The 15569-nt window shown below is 45.4% G+C and overlaps 1 protein-coding gene across 4 annotated transcripts in view; it reads right to left on the bottom strand.

Annotated features, from left to right (window-relative positions):
* The window catches only part of tbc1d4 (TBC1 domain family, member 4), a 31977-nt gene that overhangs the window by 8635 nt on the left and 7773 nt on the right, over positions 1–15569 (bottom strand). The window contains exons 2-15 of one of the 4 annotated variants that reach the window (XM_071923579.2): positions 14209–14337; positions 13885–14119; positions 12862–13106; positions 11552–11641; positions 10921–11025; positions 10660–10792; positions 10443–10534; positions 10136–10246; positions 9008–9127; positions 8266–8325; positions 5835–6052; positions 5173–5325; positions 3115–3275; positions 1937–2149 (exon numbers count right to left, since the gene is read on the bottom strand). In XM_071923579.2, the coding sequence (XP_071779680.2) occupies positions 1937–2149; positions 3115–3275; positions 5173–5325; positions 5835–6052; positions 8266–8325; positions 9008–9127; positions 10136–10246; positions 10443–10534; positions 10660–10792; positions 10921–11025; positions 11552–11641; positions 12862–13106; positions 13885–14119; positions 14209–14337 (2065 nt within the window). Of the gene's footprint in view, positions 1–68; positions 363–1936; positions 2150–3114; positions 3276–5172; positions 5326–5834; positions 6053–8265; positions 8326–9007; positions 9128–10135; positions 10247–10442; positions 10535–10659; positions 10793–10920; positions 11026–11551; positions 11642–12861; positions 13107–13884; positions 14120–14208; positions 14338–15569 lie in introns of those variants that run through there. The other 3 variants (XM_071923580.2, XM_078286018.1, XM_078286019.1) reach the window with 3 other exon arrangements.

Below are 15569 nucleotides of genomic sequence, written 5' to 3'. Positions count from 1 at the left end.
AATAACCAACACCAACAAACATGCAAAACATCTGCCTTGACCCAGGGGGCAGCTTTTATGTCTCTTACCTTCTATTCAAAATGGTTATTCACAGTTAGGTCCTCAGACCAGCATTGGTACCATAGTAAACAAACAGAGGGAAACATGTATTGGTGTTCAGAAGACAAAGGCTGCTGGGCAGCAGACATAGTGGGTGCATCCCAAAGCTCTGAAAATCAGTCCTCCTTTCCTCCACTACCTCCACCTTTCCTCCACTACCTCCTCCTTTCCTCCGCTACCTCCTCCTTCCCTCCGCTACCTCCTCCTTTCCTCCGCTACCTCCTCCTTTCCTCCGCTACCTCCTCCTTTGCTCAGCTACCTCCTCCTTCCCTCCGCTACCTCCTCCTTTCCTCCGCTACCTCCTCCTTTCCTCCGCTACCTCCTCCTTTGCTCAGCTACCTCCTCCTTTCCTCCACTACCTCCACCTTTCCTCCGCTACCTCCACCTTTCCTCCGCTACCTCCTCATTTCCTCCGCTACCTCCACCTTTCCTCCACTACCTCTACTTTTCCTCCGCTACCTCCTCCTTTCCTCCGCTACCTCCTCCTTTGCTCAGCTACCTCCTCCTTCCCTCCGCTACCTCCTCCTTTCCTCCACTACCTCCACCTTTCCTCCGCTACCTCCACCTTTCCTCCGCTACCTCCTCATTTCCTCCGCTACCTCCACCTTTCCTCCACTACCTCTACTTTTCCTCCACCTTTCCTCCGCTACCTCCTCCTTTCCTCCACTACCTCCTCCTTTCCTCTGTGCCCCGCAAACTGATGTTGGTGCCATCATGTTGCTTGTTGTCCCAATAGTGGAGAAGACGAGAGAAGTGTCAGGAAGGTTTTTTTTTTTTTTTTTTTTTTTTTTTTTTTTTTTAAAGGTGGGGGGGGGGGCAAAATATGAATATGACATTCATATTTTGCACTGGGTGTGCACAAAAAGTTTGATTGGTTATTAGTTACACTGTGGGCTTGGGATACGTCAGTCATGATAGGGCCACTTCATCAACAGCAGAAGTCCATTTTTGATGATGCCGTAGCAAATACACTGTCCCAAACGTCCTCCACTTTCCTCTCGCTCCCTCCTCTCCTCCACTCCATTCCTGCAAGTTACTTCCTGGTAGGAGAGGAGTGGTAGTGAAGAGGGAGGAAAGGAGGAGCAGTGAAAAAGCTTTGGGATGCACCCTGCATGACCTCGGCCATTAGAGGGCAGTATTTTCCAAAATCTATCCTGTTTTTTACTGAACAAAACAGTGCAATTACTGTTGGTTCAAAATGAAAGAGAATTAGTTCCATGCCCTTTAACCTACAAAGTGTGTGTTTGTGTGTGTTTGTGTGTATGTGTGTGCGTTTGCAAAGATGTGTATGTGTGTTCCATCAAAACATTTCTCTCTAAATATAGCTGTGCTCCAGAATCCCAAACCGAGGAACAGCAACGCTCGACTTCCCAAAATAAACAGCAGTCAGAAACGGCAGCTTAACGCGTGGCTAACCCTGGGCTCTCTAACCCTGTCCACTCCGCAAGGAACAACAAGACTTCTAGTGTTACGGCATGTGGTCAGGACTGACGGTGCAACTCTGGGGTTATCATGATAAGCAGGGAAGAGGGCAGGAATGGCAGTTTCCATTACAACAGCTATCCTCAATGGAAGAAGAGGAATCGCTGAAAAAACTCAACAATGACACCCAGTGTGAGCATTTTTCAACTACAACGGCCTCGTGACACAAATTATAAATACTCCAGTGCCTGTAGAAAACCAAATACAGTGAACATCAAAAGAACACTGAATGATCCAATTGCAACAAGACTAAGAACATAGGGTTCTTTATGTTTGGGATTCATATGACCAAAGAAAGGATTAATTCTAGAGCAGATAGCAATACGTCATGTGGCCAGTACCGACTGCAACTCACCCTCCAGCCTCTGGTTCTCCTTCTCCATGCGCAGCAGCAGGATCTGCTGGTGGATGGCGGTCTTCCAGAGGGACCGGTAGTCGGCCCCCGTCCTCTTCGGCCTCTCCCCGCTCAGGGGGTCACCTGAGGGGGGCAGCAGGCGCCCAAAGGGGTCCTGACCCGAGTCCAAGGAACGGGGAGAGAGGGGCAACAGCTCCCTAGCATCACAGTGGTCTAAAGTAAAGTTGTTTTTATTAGTAAATAGCTTTAACATACAAAGCAAATGTTTGAAGTATATGGACTATGTTTAAAATGCATGTCCTGTATGGCCCAGTGGGTAGAGCATGGGATGAACACTGCCAGGATTAGAGGTTCAATCCCCACTGGGGCAACCCATTATTTAAAAAAAACCATAAAAAATAAAAATGTACTCATGGTTCTGTGGTTGTGGTCTATGGTTGGATAAAGCATCCAAAAATGGTGCATTTTTCTATTTTGGTTTAGTGCATCAAGATTTGCATTTATAAATATGGGAATGGGAAAGCATCTCACAATTTAAATGTATTTCAGTTCTTGAGGTTATGATTCCATGCCATCACGTCTCAACGCATTATGATTTTCAGTTTGATTCACTTTGATTCACTGCACCACTTGACTGCAGTAAAAAAAACATAAAATGTTATTGATGACCATTTTTTGGTAATTGCTCATGTTTTTTTTTTTATCCCATTTTTTCTTTGCAAAATCATGTTCAAAAACATTGAGCCTCCCAAAAAACTGCCCAAGATGTTTTTTTAATAACCTGAGAATCATCTCCAAGTTAAAATTCTTAAGCTATGAGATCCCTTGAGGTCAAAGCAAGCTAAGAAAGACTATGCGCTTTAGGCAAGAAGAAGCAAAAAAAAGCTGTGGGAATAGGCTGGAGGATCACTTTGAAGAGCTCCTCTACCAGTAGTGTTCATGCATGCAGTCTCCTGTTTCCACTGAAGCCTTACTGGATGTCTGCAATTTCCATGTCCGCATGCAATTTGAAAATCAGGAGCTTCGTAATTGTAAGAATTAATTTCCTCTCCAGCCTTGGTGTTTTGTACTATTTTCTATGTGCTTCTAGATTATTCAGAGCTTATTCATTGTGCATCATGCCGTGGCTTGTTTGAATGTCAAAAGTGATTGTGTTACAGCAGTATCTAGTGTCAGACCTGGGTGCTGCATAGATGCAGACGGCTTGTTCATGGGCGAGGCCACCCTCAGGAAGATCTTCTGCCTCCAGGAGACCCTGCGTGGGGTGGGTGGGAGACCCCCTCCGCTCACTGAGTCGCTGCTGCAGCTAGACAGAGTCCTCTTCCTGCCTTCCCCATTACTGCGAGAGCAGACGGCACAGTCACGACACCCGATAAAAGAGTCAGGTGTCATCTTACACTAATAGTCTTTCAGCACCCTTTTAGAAGGCATACGCACACCTACAAATGCACAGACACACCAGCACACATCCACTAGTACACACACACACACACACACACACACACACACACACATCTAATCTCTCTACTCAGGCAGGACAGAGGAAACCTTATACAGGCACCTCATCAACACAATCTCTCTGAGTTGCTGCGAAACAGTCAGGATGAACCTTAAGAACACGGATGACAAACATACACAAGGCCAATACATTGACTGATACCCAATACTCGTATTAATAAAGCAGCCGGTAGTGTTGCAGCTCAAAATTAGTATGTAAAACGACAGCAAACATCAGACACACAAGCAGCCAAAGTTGCGGTGCACGAGTGTTTGCTCATTTCCTGGAAAAGAGGTTGCTCTTGTGGGGAGAGAAGAAAACACCGTTAGAGAGTCAAAAACCTCACTGCTCAACGACTCGTGTCGCTTGAATTTCACATTTAACACATCGAGTCACAAACACAGGAGAGGCCAGAGCTGCCGAGTGTCAAACTGAAATGTCAAGTGCACAAGTAAGAGGTTCTGTGACACGAGTCGATTAGGCCTTTAACTTCAAATTACCACATTTCAAGTCACTTTTCACCATGGAGGAGATGAGCCTATTATGTCATTAGGCGAGGGATCAGTTGAGAGCTTGTGCTGAGCCCGGTCAGCACACAGCGCCCGTCTGATCATGCGGACAACGAATAACAGGAAGTGACCTCCGCTTGAGGCCAGGGCCGCCGGGATGATTGTGTTCTTACAGCTGTCCTGCAGACTTTAACATCGCTTCTTCTCTTTGGCTTCCATCATTCAAATGAACCGATCTGAAACTCTTCACTTGTCATATTATCGCACCATGATTTCCTGCCAGTACAGATAAAGTCATAAGGAAGTCGCAGAAAGGCAGCGGTGCGGTAAGGTAATCTCACAATACAGATAATGCAGACTTTGGTAACATGTACAGATGAAAATACCCAGTAGGTCTACAGGCTTTTCAATAGTTGTAATCTAAACCTGATCTTATTCATCACCGGGGGGCTAGATGTGCTGAAAGCGCCGTTCTTGTTGTTCTTGCTGGTGACATTAACAATGCAAGCGCTCCAAGGGCTGGACTGCTGTCAGAGGGGGAAAACATCCCCTGGAATTGACAGTCGACAGCGGTCTGCACAACTGAATCTCATTCATAATGGAAATGTTAACCTTTACTTTCCCCCACCCAGACGTTCTGCCATGTTAGATAGACCCTGTCAGGATGGTGCAAAGACAATCAGGAGACTCTCGGGGCATCTTATGTCTTGTTTCCTTGAGAATATAGTAACTGATTAATTACTACAGTTGAACATCAACTAATAGCAACCTTTCAGAATAAATACATCACTAAACTGAGTCTGAATTTGACATGACATTATGATGCTCAAAGTTTCTTTTAAGCATCATGAACTGCATTGGTCAATAAAGTTGATGGCAAAAGTGTGTAATGCAGTTAATAAAGGCTGTAGTTCCAGGTTAAACATAGCCTTGCCGTGCAAAAAAGCTTCATATCCGCATGCAAATAAAACAAGAGTGGAGCGCATCAGCATCCCCTTCTACCTCTGAGGAAAATAGGAAGAGTCCAGCTAGACAGTAATCTTTTCTGTTAATAAAACAGGGGCTGTCGATAGAAAAAGGTAGAAAGCTAGATGTTAAAAGGTTTGGACAGACAACACGAATATGGCTACCGCCTTCCCAACCATGAACAGCACCTCCCTCCCATCCCCTCTGTCCCTGGCCGATGCTTTCGGGTCTAAGCGGGGGGTCAGCTGTGCACCCCCTCTCACCTCTTGAGGCTCCCACTGTCAGCCAGGGAGCCCAGGGACCCCAGGGAGCCCTGGTAAAAGCTTTTCAGGAAAGTGGGAGTGGAGAAGGAGGAGGGGAGGCTGAAGGAGGACTCGCTCTCCGAGACGCTGCGCGTTCTCGAGACGGCCGGGGGACTGGGTGAGCCGAACACACATGAAACGGCCACAAATGAAAACAAACACATTATACAAAGAAAGGGCTGCAGCTCGGAGCTCAGAAAAAACCCTGCAGACTCATGAGGCATCAAACAGTGACAGGAAACTTGTGATGCTATTGTTCAAGGACAGTGGGGCTGGAGCTGGGGAGATTTCTCAGAGTTCAGGATTGATCAAAGCGCTGCAAATAGATTACATTGTGTGTGTATGTCAAAGGTCAACTAAATATTTAATATTTCCCAGTTAGTGTCAAACTGATTAAAGGAGAGCAACAGGTTAAGAATTTCCATGACAATGTTAGCTTTCGCCATAAGTGTCTTCAAACAGAACACCAAAACGCCCTCCAATATATCCCAAACATTTCAGTATAATTTATTCTAGGGAAACCACATCCACTCCAGCAAGTTTACCAAAGGTTGCGTGAAATTAGAGCATTCCTTACTCAAACTAGAACAATAGTGACATGGAAGTGATGCCGATTGAGTTACCTGCCCTGCAGTAGTTCGGGGTTCACAGACTGCTGTCTGCGGAGCGGGGCCTGCTTGCTCTGGCTGGCCGGCTGGCCCTCGAAGGAGATGCGTTTCTTCACAGGGGGATGGCTGAAGGTGTGAGCGCGCCGACGGAACTGCAGGCCGGCCTCCGGATCGTCATCAGGGAAGCTAGGAGGGGAACCTGGAGGGGAGTGACCGGGAGATTCCTCGTCCTGCTGGGGGTGACAGAGATGAAAGAGACGTCAAAGGGGGTAAGATGTTATTGCACACGTTGCACACATTTAAAGTGACAGCCTGATGCAGATTTATTAAGTTTCATATGAAGAGTTTTTTATGTGTTTTTTATGCAGTTTATTAGCATGCTCGATTTTCTGATCTATCTGATAGTAATTTTGAGTGAGGAATGATGAATAACGAATTGCAAGCTGAATATATAATCAAACAACAATGATCTGAAATGCAGAGTATGGCTATACTGGGGTGTGGAGTAACCTGGGTCTAAGTCAGGCAAAATTCAAAGGGCATGTATGGTAAATTGTTTTGGAACTCAAACCACATACAGCATATAATTCTACTCCAGAGGTTATGTAAAGCCAAACGCCAGATAAAGCACACTAGCTCAACTAGCCAAGGTACAACAGGTCTGCACTCACCTAGCCCGTGCCCCCCACAACAAGACTCACTCCAGGTTCAACTCCCCGCAACACTCTTGGACTCCGTGCTACCTCATGCCTGGCCGTACAACTCCCACATCTATTGTATTCTAATGGCCAACGTCCTGTGACTCACAGCATCACACACTATTGGTGGGGAGGCCCTCGATGGCTCAGCTCCTGACCAAACCCTCCAATCTCCTCTCTTTGTGCTCCAAGAGACCTCCCTCTCTAAGATCTGACATGATACGAGAAGTGCGCCAATAACTCTGACATTTCTTACAATGTGCAAAAAGCAGCCACTCAAAAAAAAAAACAGTCACTGCAGGGTTTGATAGAATCACTACCTCACACAATTATTAAGCTGACTCACATCTGACACTGCTGATCCCAAAGCACGCTGTAATGTCTGGTGCATTTATGTAAATCGCATTAGATGTGACTGTCAGCTGAACGGCTTAATTGTCACTCGTACAATGTAAGATATATGGGTAAGATGAAGTGGTTCAGATTGGGACGGGGCCAACATCACGAGGAGCACAGCTACACTTCTGTAGTGCTGAGTCCTGTTTACAGGGCTAAGAAGAGGAAGCCAGGAGAGGCACGGCTCAGCAGACACAGAACTGGACATCCTGACTTTATTTCCTGCTTGCCAGGGGATCTGCATCCTGACACAATCCCCAGACTACGACTCACTCAGCTGAACCGCAGGGCAAAACAACAGTCTTGGTTGTAAGCACTGCTTTTATGGATTCGACTCGTAGTGTCAGGGATTAGACAGAGGGGGGACGCAGGCGAGTCCAACAGGATAACAGCATTAAAAGAAGAAGGAATAGCCTTGAAAGTGAAACAAACAAGAAAGTGTATTTATACATCTAGTGGTGACGCTTAATGCCGCATTCAAGTCTTATCGGAAGAAGCGGAAGAACGGGATGCCATCTGGTTGCTACAACTTGGAAGCATTCACATGTTTAACTCGTTGGAATGCCCACATCCAAAATAATTTTATTTACTAATTTACCATAAACAAACTGCAGCAGACAGTAATCACTTTTCATAAACCGGGTTGATTGCATTACAGTGACTATAACTGATCATTTTGATTTTTATTATCTTGGACATAAGTGGATTCGCTGCTGTGTTTGCCGCCTGTGTTGACACACTTCCACAGCTGGTGACGCCAAGTGGGAGATACTGGAGCCCAAAAAATAATTCCCACATATCCTACTTATTTTGTGTTGTTTTTTCCCCAGTCAGCAGCTTGTACTTTCGGTAAGTCTGACATGACATGAACACAACATAAAAGGCAAAGTAGAAGTCATATGACAAATGGAGCATGTCGGGGCACAAGCACGGCCCATTTCTAGTCTGCGTGTTTAGTATAATAAGTCACAGATCCCCCCTATATACCTCTGATGACTGATGGGGGGTCAGAGGGACTCCATCACACACTCTCCCCACATTCTGCACAGCAGTGACATAGTTCTGCCATCCAACAACCCCAAATGGTTAACTGACAGCTCGACAAACACACTCCCCGCTGTACTGTTTGTCTTCGGGGGCTACAGATAAACCGTGGAACAGCCCAGCATCCTCCGTCCCCACGTGAGACCCTGAGGTTTGCATCTCAAAGCGGTCGCCCGCCTCTCAAACGGGTCCCTTTCTGGGAACACGCGCAGGAATATAACATCCTTCTAATAGACACAGGCTGAAAAGTGAGAATTCCCAGAGGCCCGGCTCTGGGAAGAGTCACATTCCCGCTCAAGGACACTTACTCTATCAAAACTGCCCAAGCTTCCCATGCTTCCCAAGCGGCCTCGCATCCGACTGGCACCCTGGAGACAGAGGGGATTACATAACATCAGACAAGTTCTCAAAATACAAATGGGTTAAGAAAAAAAAAATACAATACATAATTAAAAACAGGATATTGGTCAAGCATACTTATAAAAACACTTTCTAAAAATGTAACAACCGTCCCTGATATATAAAGAAAAAATGTGCCTTGGCTCATAGGCGCTGGGTACGGTCAGGAACACAGTAAAAAAAATCAAATAGAAATAAATCAGGAAATTAAGTAAAAGCAGAAATATTTCCTGACCGACAATGTCATTGTTTAGCGAACTCTCTGAGACAATAACAGATGGCAGTAGAGGTCTCAGACTGCCTGGATCCTTCAACTAAGGAATTATTCTGCCGTCTCACTGGCAGATATGGGTCAATCCAAATCCCCTGGATGACAATGACACGGAAATGGCAACAGATACAAAGGTAGGGCAGATAGAGAGACACACACAGCGGTACACAGCAGGATGGCTCTGTTCTGTCGGGAGTTGGGAAGATGAGAGACAGAGAGAGGGATAAACTTAGAAAGAGGGAGAAAAAAGAGACGGCCAGCAAGAAAGAGATGGCGAAGATAAAACAACAGGGTAGGAAATTAAATTTAAATGGACGAGACAGAGGCAAGAGAAAAAGTGTAAAAAAAAAAAAAAAACAGCCTCTCAGCTCAGTTCCTACCCTTGAAAAGATGTTCTCCAGAGAGCTGGTGAGGGAGGTGCGAGCTTTATTCTTCAGGATATCCAGTTTGAAGCGTCCGCCGGTGGCTGTGCCGTCTCCTGATGCTGAGTTTGGCGCATTCTGTCACAGAACAACAGACAGAAACAAGCTGTCAGAGGCCAGGTGAAGAAATGGTTATTAAAATGTGACTGCAGTGGCTTGTATTGTACGCCCAAATAGCTTCAGTAAACAGACTCTGGATTATTGATGTAGATGTGTAAAGAGTACGTTAGTTTCCCATAGCAACCAAAGAGTTGAGTGGTGAAGAGTTTTGGAGTTACGGTCAAGGAGTAAGAATGCATGAGAGTGTTTTTTGAAAACAAGACTGCGAGGAAGTCTACAGCTGGCTGTTGCATTAAAATACTGAAATTGAACTCGGGGGTGAGCCATTCAAATTAAAATATTCAACACACAATCCCTCGCTCTAGATTATGTTAAAGTCTTTTTAATTTAACCATTAATTTACCAGGCAGATCACTTAAGAACAAATTGTTATTTATTCATTATTTATTCTTATTAAAAAGGTACCAATGCACAACATATTCATATAAATAAATGTCTATTATGCTACTCTCTATGGATACTGATATAACACAATAGTGATTCAACCTATAGCCAGTTCATCAAAGCTTTTACATCACACCCGGTGTCTGGTAGGTCTTTCCTGGGAAAAATCCTCTGATGCATTTTACATTTCCATATTTCACTTTTCAATGAGTCTTGTTTGGTGAAAATCGGCATGTTTTGGGGTACGACATGACACTGGTCGACGTTAGACATCAACTCATCATTTACACATCATTTAATAAAAAAAAATCAAGTACTTTCAAAGCCATCCATTCATTGTCAAAAACTTTTAAAGCCTTATTTTATTTTACTCAAATCTGTGAACTTCCAAGGATCGTCATGGCCCGTGGGAACCCTGAAGACATACGGGCTACACTGTTTGACTGTGAAGTGATCTCTGGGGAGAGCAGTGCTGAAACTCTGCAGCGACTCTGCAGCTCTGGATGTGTAAGAGGTTCATCTCTGCCCTTGTGACACAGAAGAGTTATAGAAAGTTTTTCCAGGCCTACAGTAAGTAATTACCTGAGGACCCTCTCCGATGTGGAGGTGGGACTTCTGTTTGGTTCCACACAGCTGTCTCAGGTGGAGAATCACCAGCTCATTCTCCTCTTGGTCTGATCCGGGCTTCATCCTCTGCAGACACAGACACACAAACACACACACACACACACACACCTCAGAGCTCCAGATGGAAAATCATGACCCCACAGCAGATGTGGTATCTGCCCCAATCAACTGTTTCTGGTAAACCATCACCAATAAATGTTAATGCGTCACTCATTTTGCCAGTGAAGAAAGCGGTTTTTCTCCAAGCAGCGTCGATCCTCACCTGAACCCGCTCGAAAATCTCAGCCTGCTCATTGTCAGTCAGCCGGGAGAGATATTTTTGGATGGCTAGCTTCGCTCTGGGCGGATAGAGACCTGGAAACACACGAGGAAACGAGAATCTTGCTTTGACTCCCAGAGAGAAATACAGCCTGCATCAATATATTCATGAGTCAAGCCAGAGAAAGCACTGGATGAGTGGCTGAGTTTGCGCTGCATACCCTCGATCCGCTCACACAGCTTGTGCAGGTCATGCATGGGGCAGGCTTCGCAGAGCTGGATCTGGGTTTTGTTGCTCTGCAAGGCTGCTGCGGTGCTGAAGGCCTGCTTCAGGGTCAGCATCACCTCATCCACCTGGCACACACACACCAACACAGACATAGACAGACAGCGGGGAGAAGTTTCTAGTAACTAAAATCAAGGGATTGAGGCTGAAAGTGAAGCCTGAAGTGGTTTTGTTTCAGATGCTCTGTGTGACTCACCAGGGACTCACTGGCACACTGGAAGACATAGCAGACATACTGACTGGGACCAGACTCCGCAGGTTCCCGACAGATGAATCCAAAATGGTCTGTCTGCTTTATACCCTGCATCAAAGTCCAGAAGAAAAAAAACCCACAAATAAGCAACTAGCATAAACCGCAGAGGGGAAGGACACTTTCAGGTCTTTGAGTTCAGTCCCACAATAGCGATGATGAAACTGCAACTGCTGAAGGACAACATATGTCACTGATGCCATAATAGCTCTTGACATTTTCCCTGATGCCAAAAATATGTTATTTAATTTGTGAAATGGCTGCCGCGCTCACACTAGTGCATTATCTTTATGGGGGGATGGCTGCTCAAAGGAATGGGATTGCATCTGGCAAGGATAATATATTTCAGTGTCATTGATAAAGATGTAATTTGCCATCAAATCAAGGATACAAGATGAGAGGCCCGCTTTATGGTGAGGAAGAGCAGTAATGCATTAGCGATCAAGCGAAGAATATATGCAAAGAGGAAGTATTTGGTGGTAGAGCTTGTCCTCTGACTAGGACTGGAGCAGAGGGGAGGAGGGGGAGGGGGGAGGGGGGTGTTAGTGTAAACACAGCCAAGTAGAAACAAACTAACCTGAGAGCAGGATGAGATATCTTTGAAGTTCTTCTCCAGCACCACTGTTTTACTGTCCGGACTTATGAGGTTTACCTCAAAACGCCCCACCTGTGAAACACAAACACGTACAGATGCACACACACACACACACACACACACACACATACACACAGGGTGATAAGGAATCTGACTTTCATACACAGGTAATAGCTAATTATACATAGATAATATTGTAACTTTAAAGGTAAAGAGGTTCACAATGTCTTATGATGTAGTATCTCATAACAGGGACTATGGCTGTTCTCAGAGACCCACTCAATGAAAGACAAACACACACATGCACACACACAATACCAAGGTCAATAGTCTGCACAAATGATTTTTCCCATAATTGACTGCTATGGAGGGTATCATATTGAGCGCTGTGCTCTAGTTTTCTAAATTAGCTTCATAAGGAAATGGGCATGGTGTGTGAGGAATGGCAGCTGGCTAACTCCACCGCCTGCATGCTAATCATAACAAAGCGGCCTTACATCTTCACAGGAGTAGTGCTGCAGTCACAAATTCTGCTCAGGAGAGTTACAGCCTCTTTATTCGAGGCAGTAACGCGGGGCCTCGCTAGCCTGAAGTTTGTAACTGCCAGCCGCTTGCCCATTAAAATGATTTGCAGTAGCGAGCACCTCGGAGGCTAGGCTAAATGCAGGGAGGGATTGAATGACAAACAGTGCTGAAGCAAGCAAGCGTTTGGTTTTTCTTGTGTAACAGAAGGCTTTGAGTACTTAGCCTCATTATTACTTGCTACCGGTAAGTGAAAAAATTTGGTCAATCCATCTCATTGACAAGGGGGATTAACAGTTCTGCTCATAAACCAAGCCTCTACTACAGTTTGGATGAAATCCAAAGGTTATAAAGTAAGAGTGCAATTTAACACCTACACATTAGATTTCTTTCCATCAATACCATGATCGCATACAATATTTACTCCCAACAGTTGACTGCAAATTACTGAAACTCAAATATAATGGATCCCTTGGTGCTGGCTAAGCATGAGAGTGCATGTTCAGCCACATGTTCCAGTGAGAGGGCATGCTGTTATGCTAAAGCTCCACAGCCGAATGGGAACTCTCTCCACACTGCTGGGTACTGCAAGAGGAGAAACCTCTGAGGAGCTAGGCTAAGTCTGAAACCAAGACATCAACAAAAGTAAAGCCCATGATTACATCTCGTGACATTTCATAAGGTACCTGGACGCTACTGAACTGTACTTATTGGCATCATGAACGGTGTGAGGTGTTTTATCAGCTGAGCGCCGCACTCATTTTCTGTACCTGGAAGAGCATGGTGCGGTTCTTGTCTGCGTCAGAGGGCTGGACGTGGTTGGGTGCGCTGGAGTGTCTGCGGCGCATGGGGCCCATCATGACGCCCTCCCTGGGCTTCCTCTGCAGCCCCCCCGCCAGGCTGTTGCAGCGCGTGCGAAACTCCTGCTGTTCCTCGAAACCAGAGTCCTCCAGGATGCACTCAGGGAACGTTCCCCTCAGGCTGCCCTGACTGGAACTGCTGGACAGGCCCATACCTGGACCAGATACAGCAGGGATACACTAAGTTGTTATAGAACAAAGACAAGGCAACAGTAAACGAGTCGTCCCAAGAATGATGCAGTCCTCCGTGTAGCCAATCAGTAACAAATATGACCTGTAATTGTGGTGCCCTCTTTGGGCCAAATCAGTGTAATTTTGAAAATGCAACGAGTGCAGCGATGAGATGCATCACTCTAATCAGTGGTGTCTGAGATATTGTGTGGGACACATGGACAAATGCAATGTATGAACAAACAAATGGAAGAGACTGATCCATAGTCTTCCCCCCGATTTCATCGTGGGGGAAGAAATGGGGGGACAGACTAAAAGAGTCAATTTATTTGTGAGGATCTTGTCTCTAAGCTCTGTTCCAGAGAGGGAACCAGGGCTCTCAGATAATGAAACATGCCCTCCAGCAGCCATATTGGAAGTCCGCAGCTCTTGGGCAACAACAGCTGAGAAGAGCGGATTGCATTTCTGAATTTACCACTTGGCCATCTCAACAGTATCAAATAGACATGGTAAATTTATGTGTTGTTTTTGCCTGGATACTGCAGAGCCTGTACATCTATCAAGAGGATGCTTCTTAAAAAGAAACCTCAACCTGCCTTGTCTATTTCTACCTTCCACTTCAGTAGTGGGCCCAGAAATGCAAGGTACATCGGCGATAGCTGCTTTTTGAACAGTGTTAAAGTGTCTGAGGTTGAATTTTTCCTTTAAAGTCAAATCAATAAAACAAGTTAGCTTCAACCTCTTCCTGCAAGAGGCTCTTACCTCCATTGATCATGTCCTCCAGTCCAGGGCTGTCCGGATCCTCCAGACTCTCACTCAGGATAGAGGAGAGGGGGTCTCCTTCTCCCCCCACGATGAACTCCACGGGGGCGCTCTCTGTGGAGCCGCGTTGGCCGTTGAGCAATCGCAGCCGTTTGCGCTCCACCTCATGCTGGCGAAACTTATCGATGCAGTCGTCGATGAGGGTAGACGGTGCCTTCTTGTGCGCAACTGTCACCTGGATTTTTTTTGGATTCAATGACAATGATTCAATGGCCGTGACAAATGCAAACATTCCATATGTAAGAAATGCACGTTCATTTCTACCTTGCCGCAGTAAAGCACTTCAAACTTCTGGGAGTTGTAGAAGGCCTCGTCGGTCTCCTGCTTGGGCTTGGCGTCTTCCTTCAGGGCCGACTTGGACACTTGGCGAATACCGCTGATCACCTCAGGAACCTGACAGAAAGGACAGGAGGGTTCCAGAGCAGAGGAGGGAGAGACAGAAATGATAAAGAGGAAGACACATTAACAAGGAAGACTATAACAAAGAGAAAGGGAAACAAACTGGAAGCATCTGCAGGAGGAGGTTTTCTCTACTGCACCACGAGAGGTGAGGCATGAATGAGAACGGTACAACAACATCAATATCAATACATTTGTAAGGAAAGATTATGAAATAACACAGTAACAGAGCTGCTGCATTACCCGGAATGTCAGTTTCTACAATATCGTAAATCTGATTGCAGGTCACCCTTGAAAATGAGACCTTGAAAATAATTTATAATCATAATAATAATCTGAGAACACTTATAGGAATCCAAAATGGAGGACAACTATGAAAGTAAATTAAATAAATAGCCTAAATAAAATAACCATCGCAACTTGCAGTGGTTGACCCCTTACCTATAAAAAGGTGGCATCAATCCAAGCCAGATGGTCTGGATTTAAATGTACTCTAGATAGAAAGCATAAAAAGCACTACATCATCAAACCCTGAGAACGTCTTTTGATTAACACTTAAGATGGGCTGACTGCACGTCGTAACTTTAAATAGTTCAAGGCGAACAAAACAACACAAGATTTACACTAACAAAGACTAATCAACAACAGACAGACAAAACACCACAATGGTGACAGAACTAGGCGAGGAGCCAGGAAACGCCCAGGCTCTATAAGACCGAAGACAAAACAGAAGGCTGGAAGAAATGAGAGACTTGAAGGTCAACTAGCCTGTTTCTGCTCCACTGTGTTACGCACACTTGCTGGCGGAGCAGCCAGTGCCATCCATGCCAGAAAACATGGGGAAAAGTGTTGTGTAACTCACGTCAACGGAAGAAACTGAGCTGCACAAGTCAAGACAGAGAATGCAAGTCTTCCCAAGTCTATTCTTTAGCAATACTGGAGAATGTGAATCCTCTTAAGACATTTTGGTCACACTTTATTTGCATAGTCCAATGTTGATACTCATGAACATCTACTTTTTGACACCTGATAGTTGAGTATCAACACTGGACTATCCAACCACGGTGGAAGGAGAAAAGTCTGATGTCTGAGGCCACAGAATCAATACAGCATGCCAACATTAGTTTGGCAGACACAACAAGACTGATGGCCACTGAATATCAGCTCCCTAAAAAGCAAGAGTGCCTAGAACCAGGGCCAGAGCCAAGGTCAGGCAAACATCTCTT

The sequence above is a fragment of the Centroberyx gerrardi genome, chromosome 10, assembly GCF_048128805.1.
Source record: "Centroberyx gerrardi isolate f3 chromosome 10, fCenGer3.hap1.cur.20231027, whole genome shotgun sequence".
NCBI classification, from domain to species: domain Eukaryota; kingdom Metazoa; phylum Chordata; class Actinopteri; order Beryciformes; family Berycidae; genus Centroberyx; species Centroberyx gerrardi.
The sequence above is the reverse complement of the archived record's forward strand: the minus strand, read 5'-3'. Positions and strand labels throughout refer to the sequence as shown.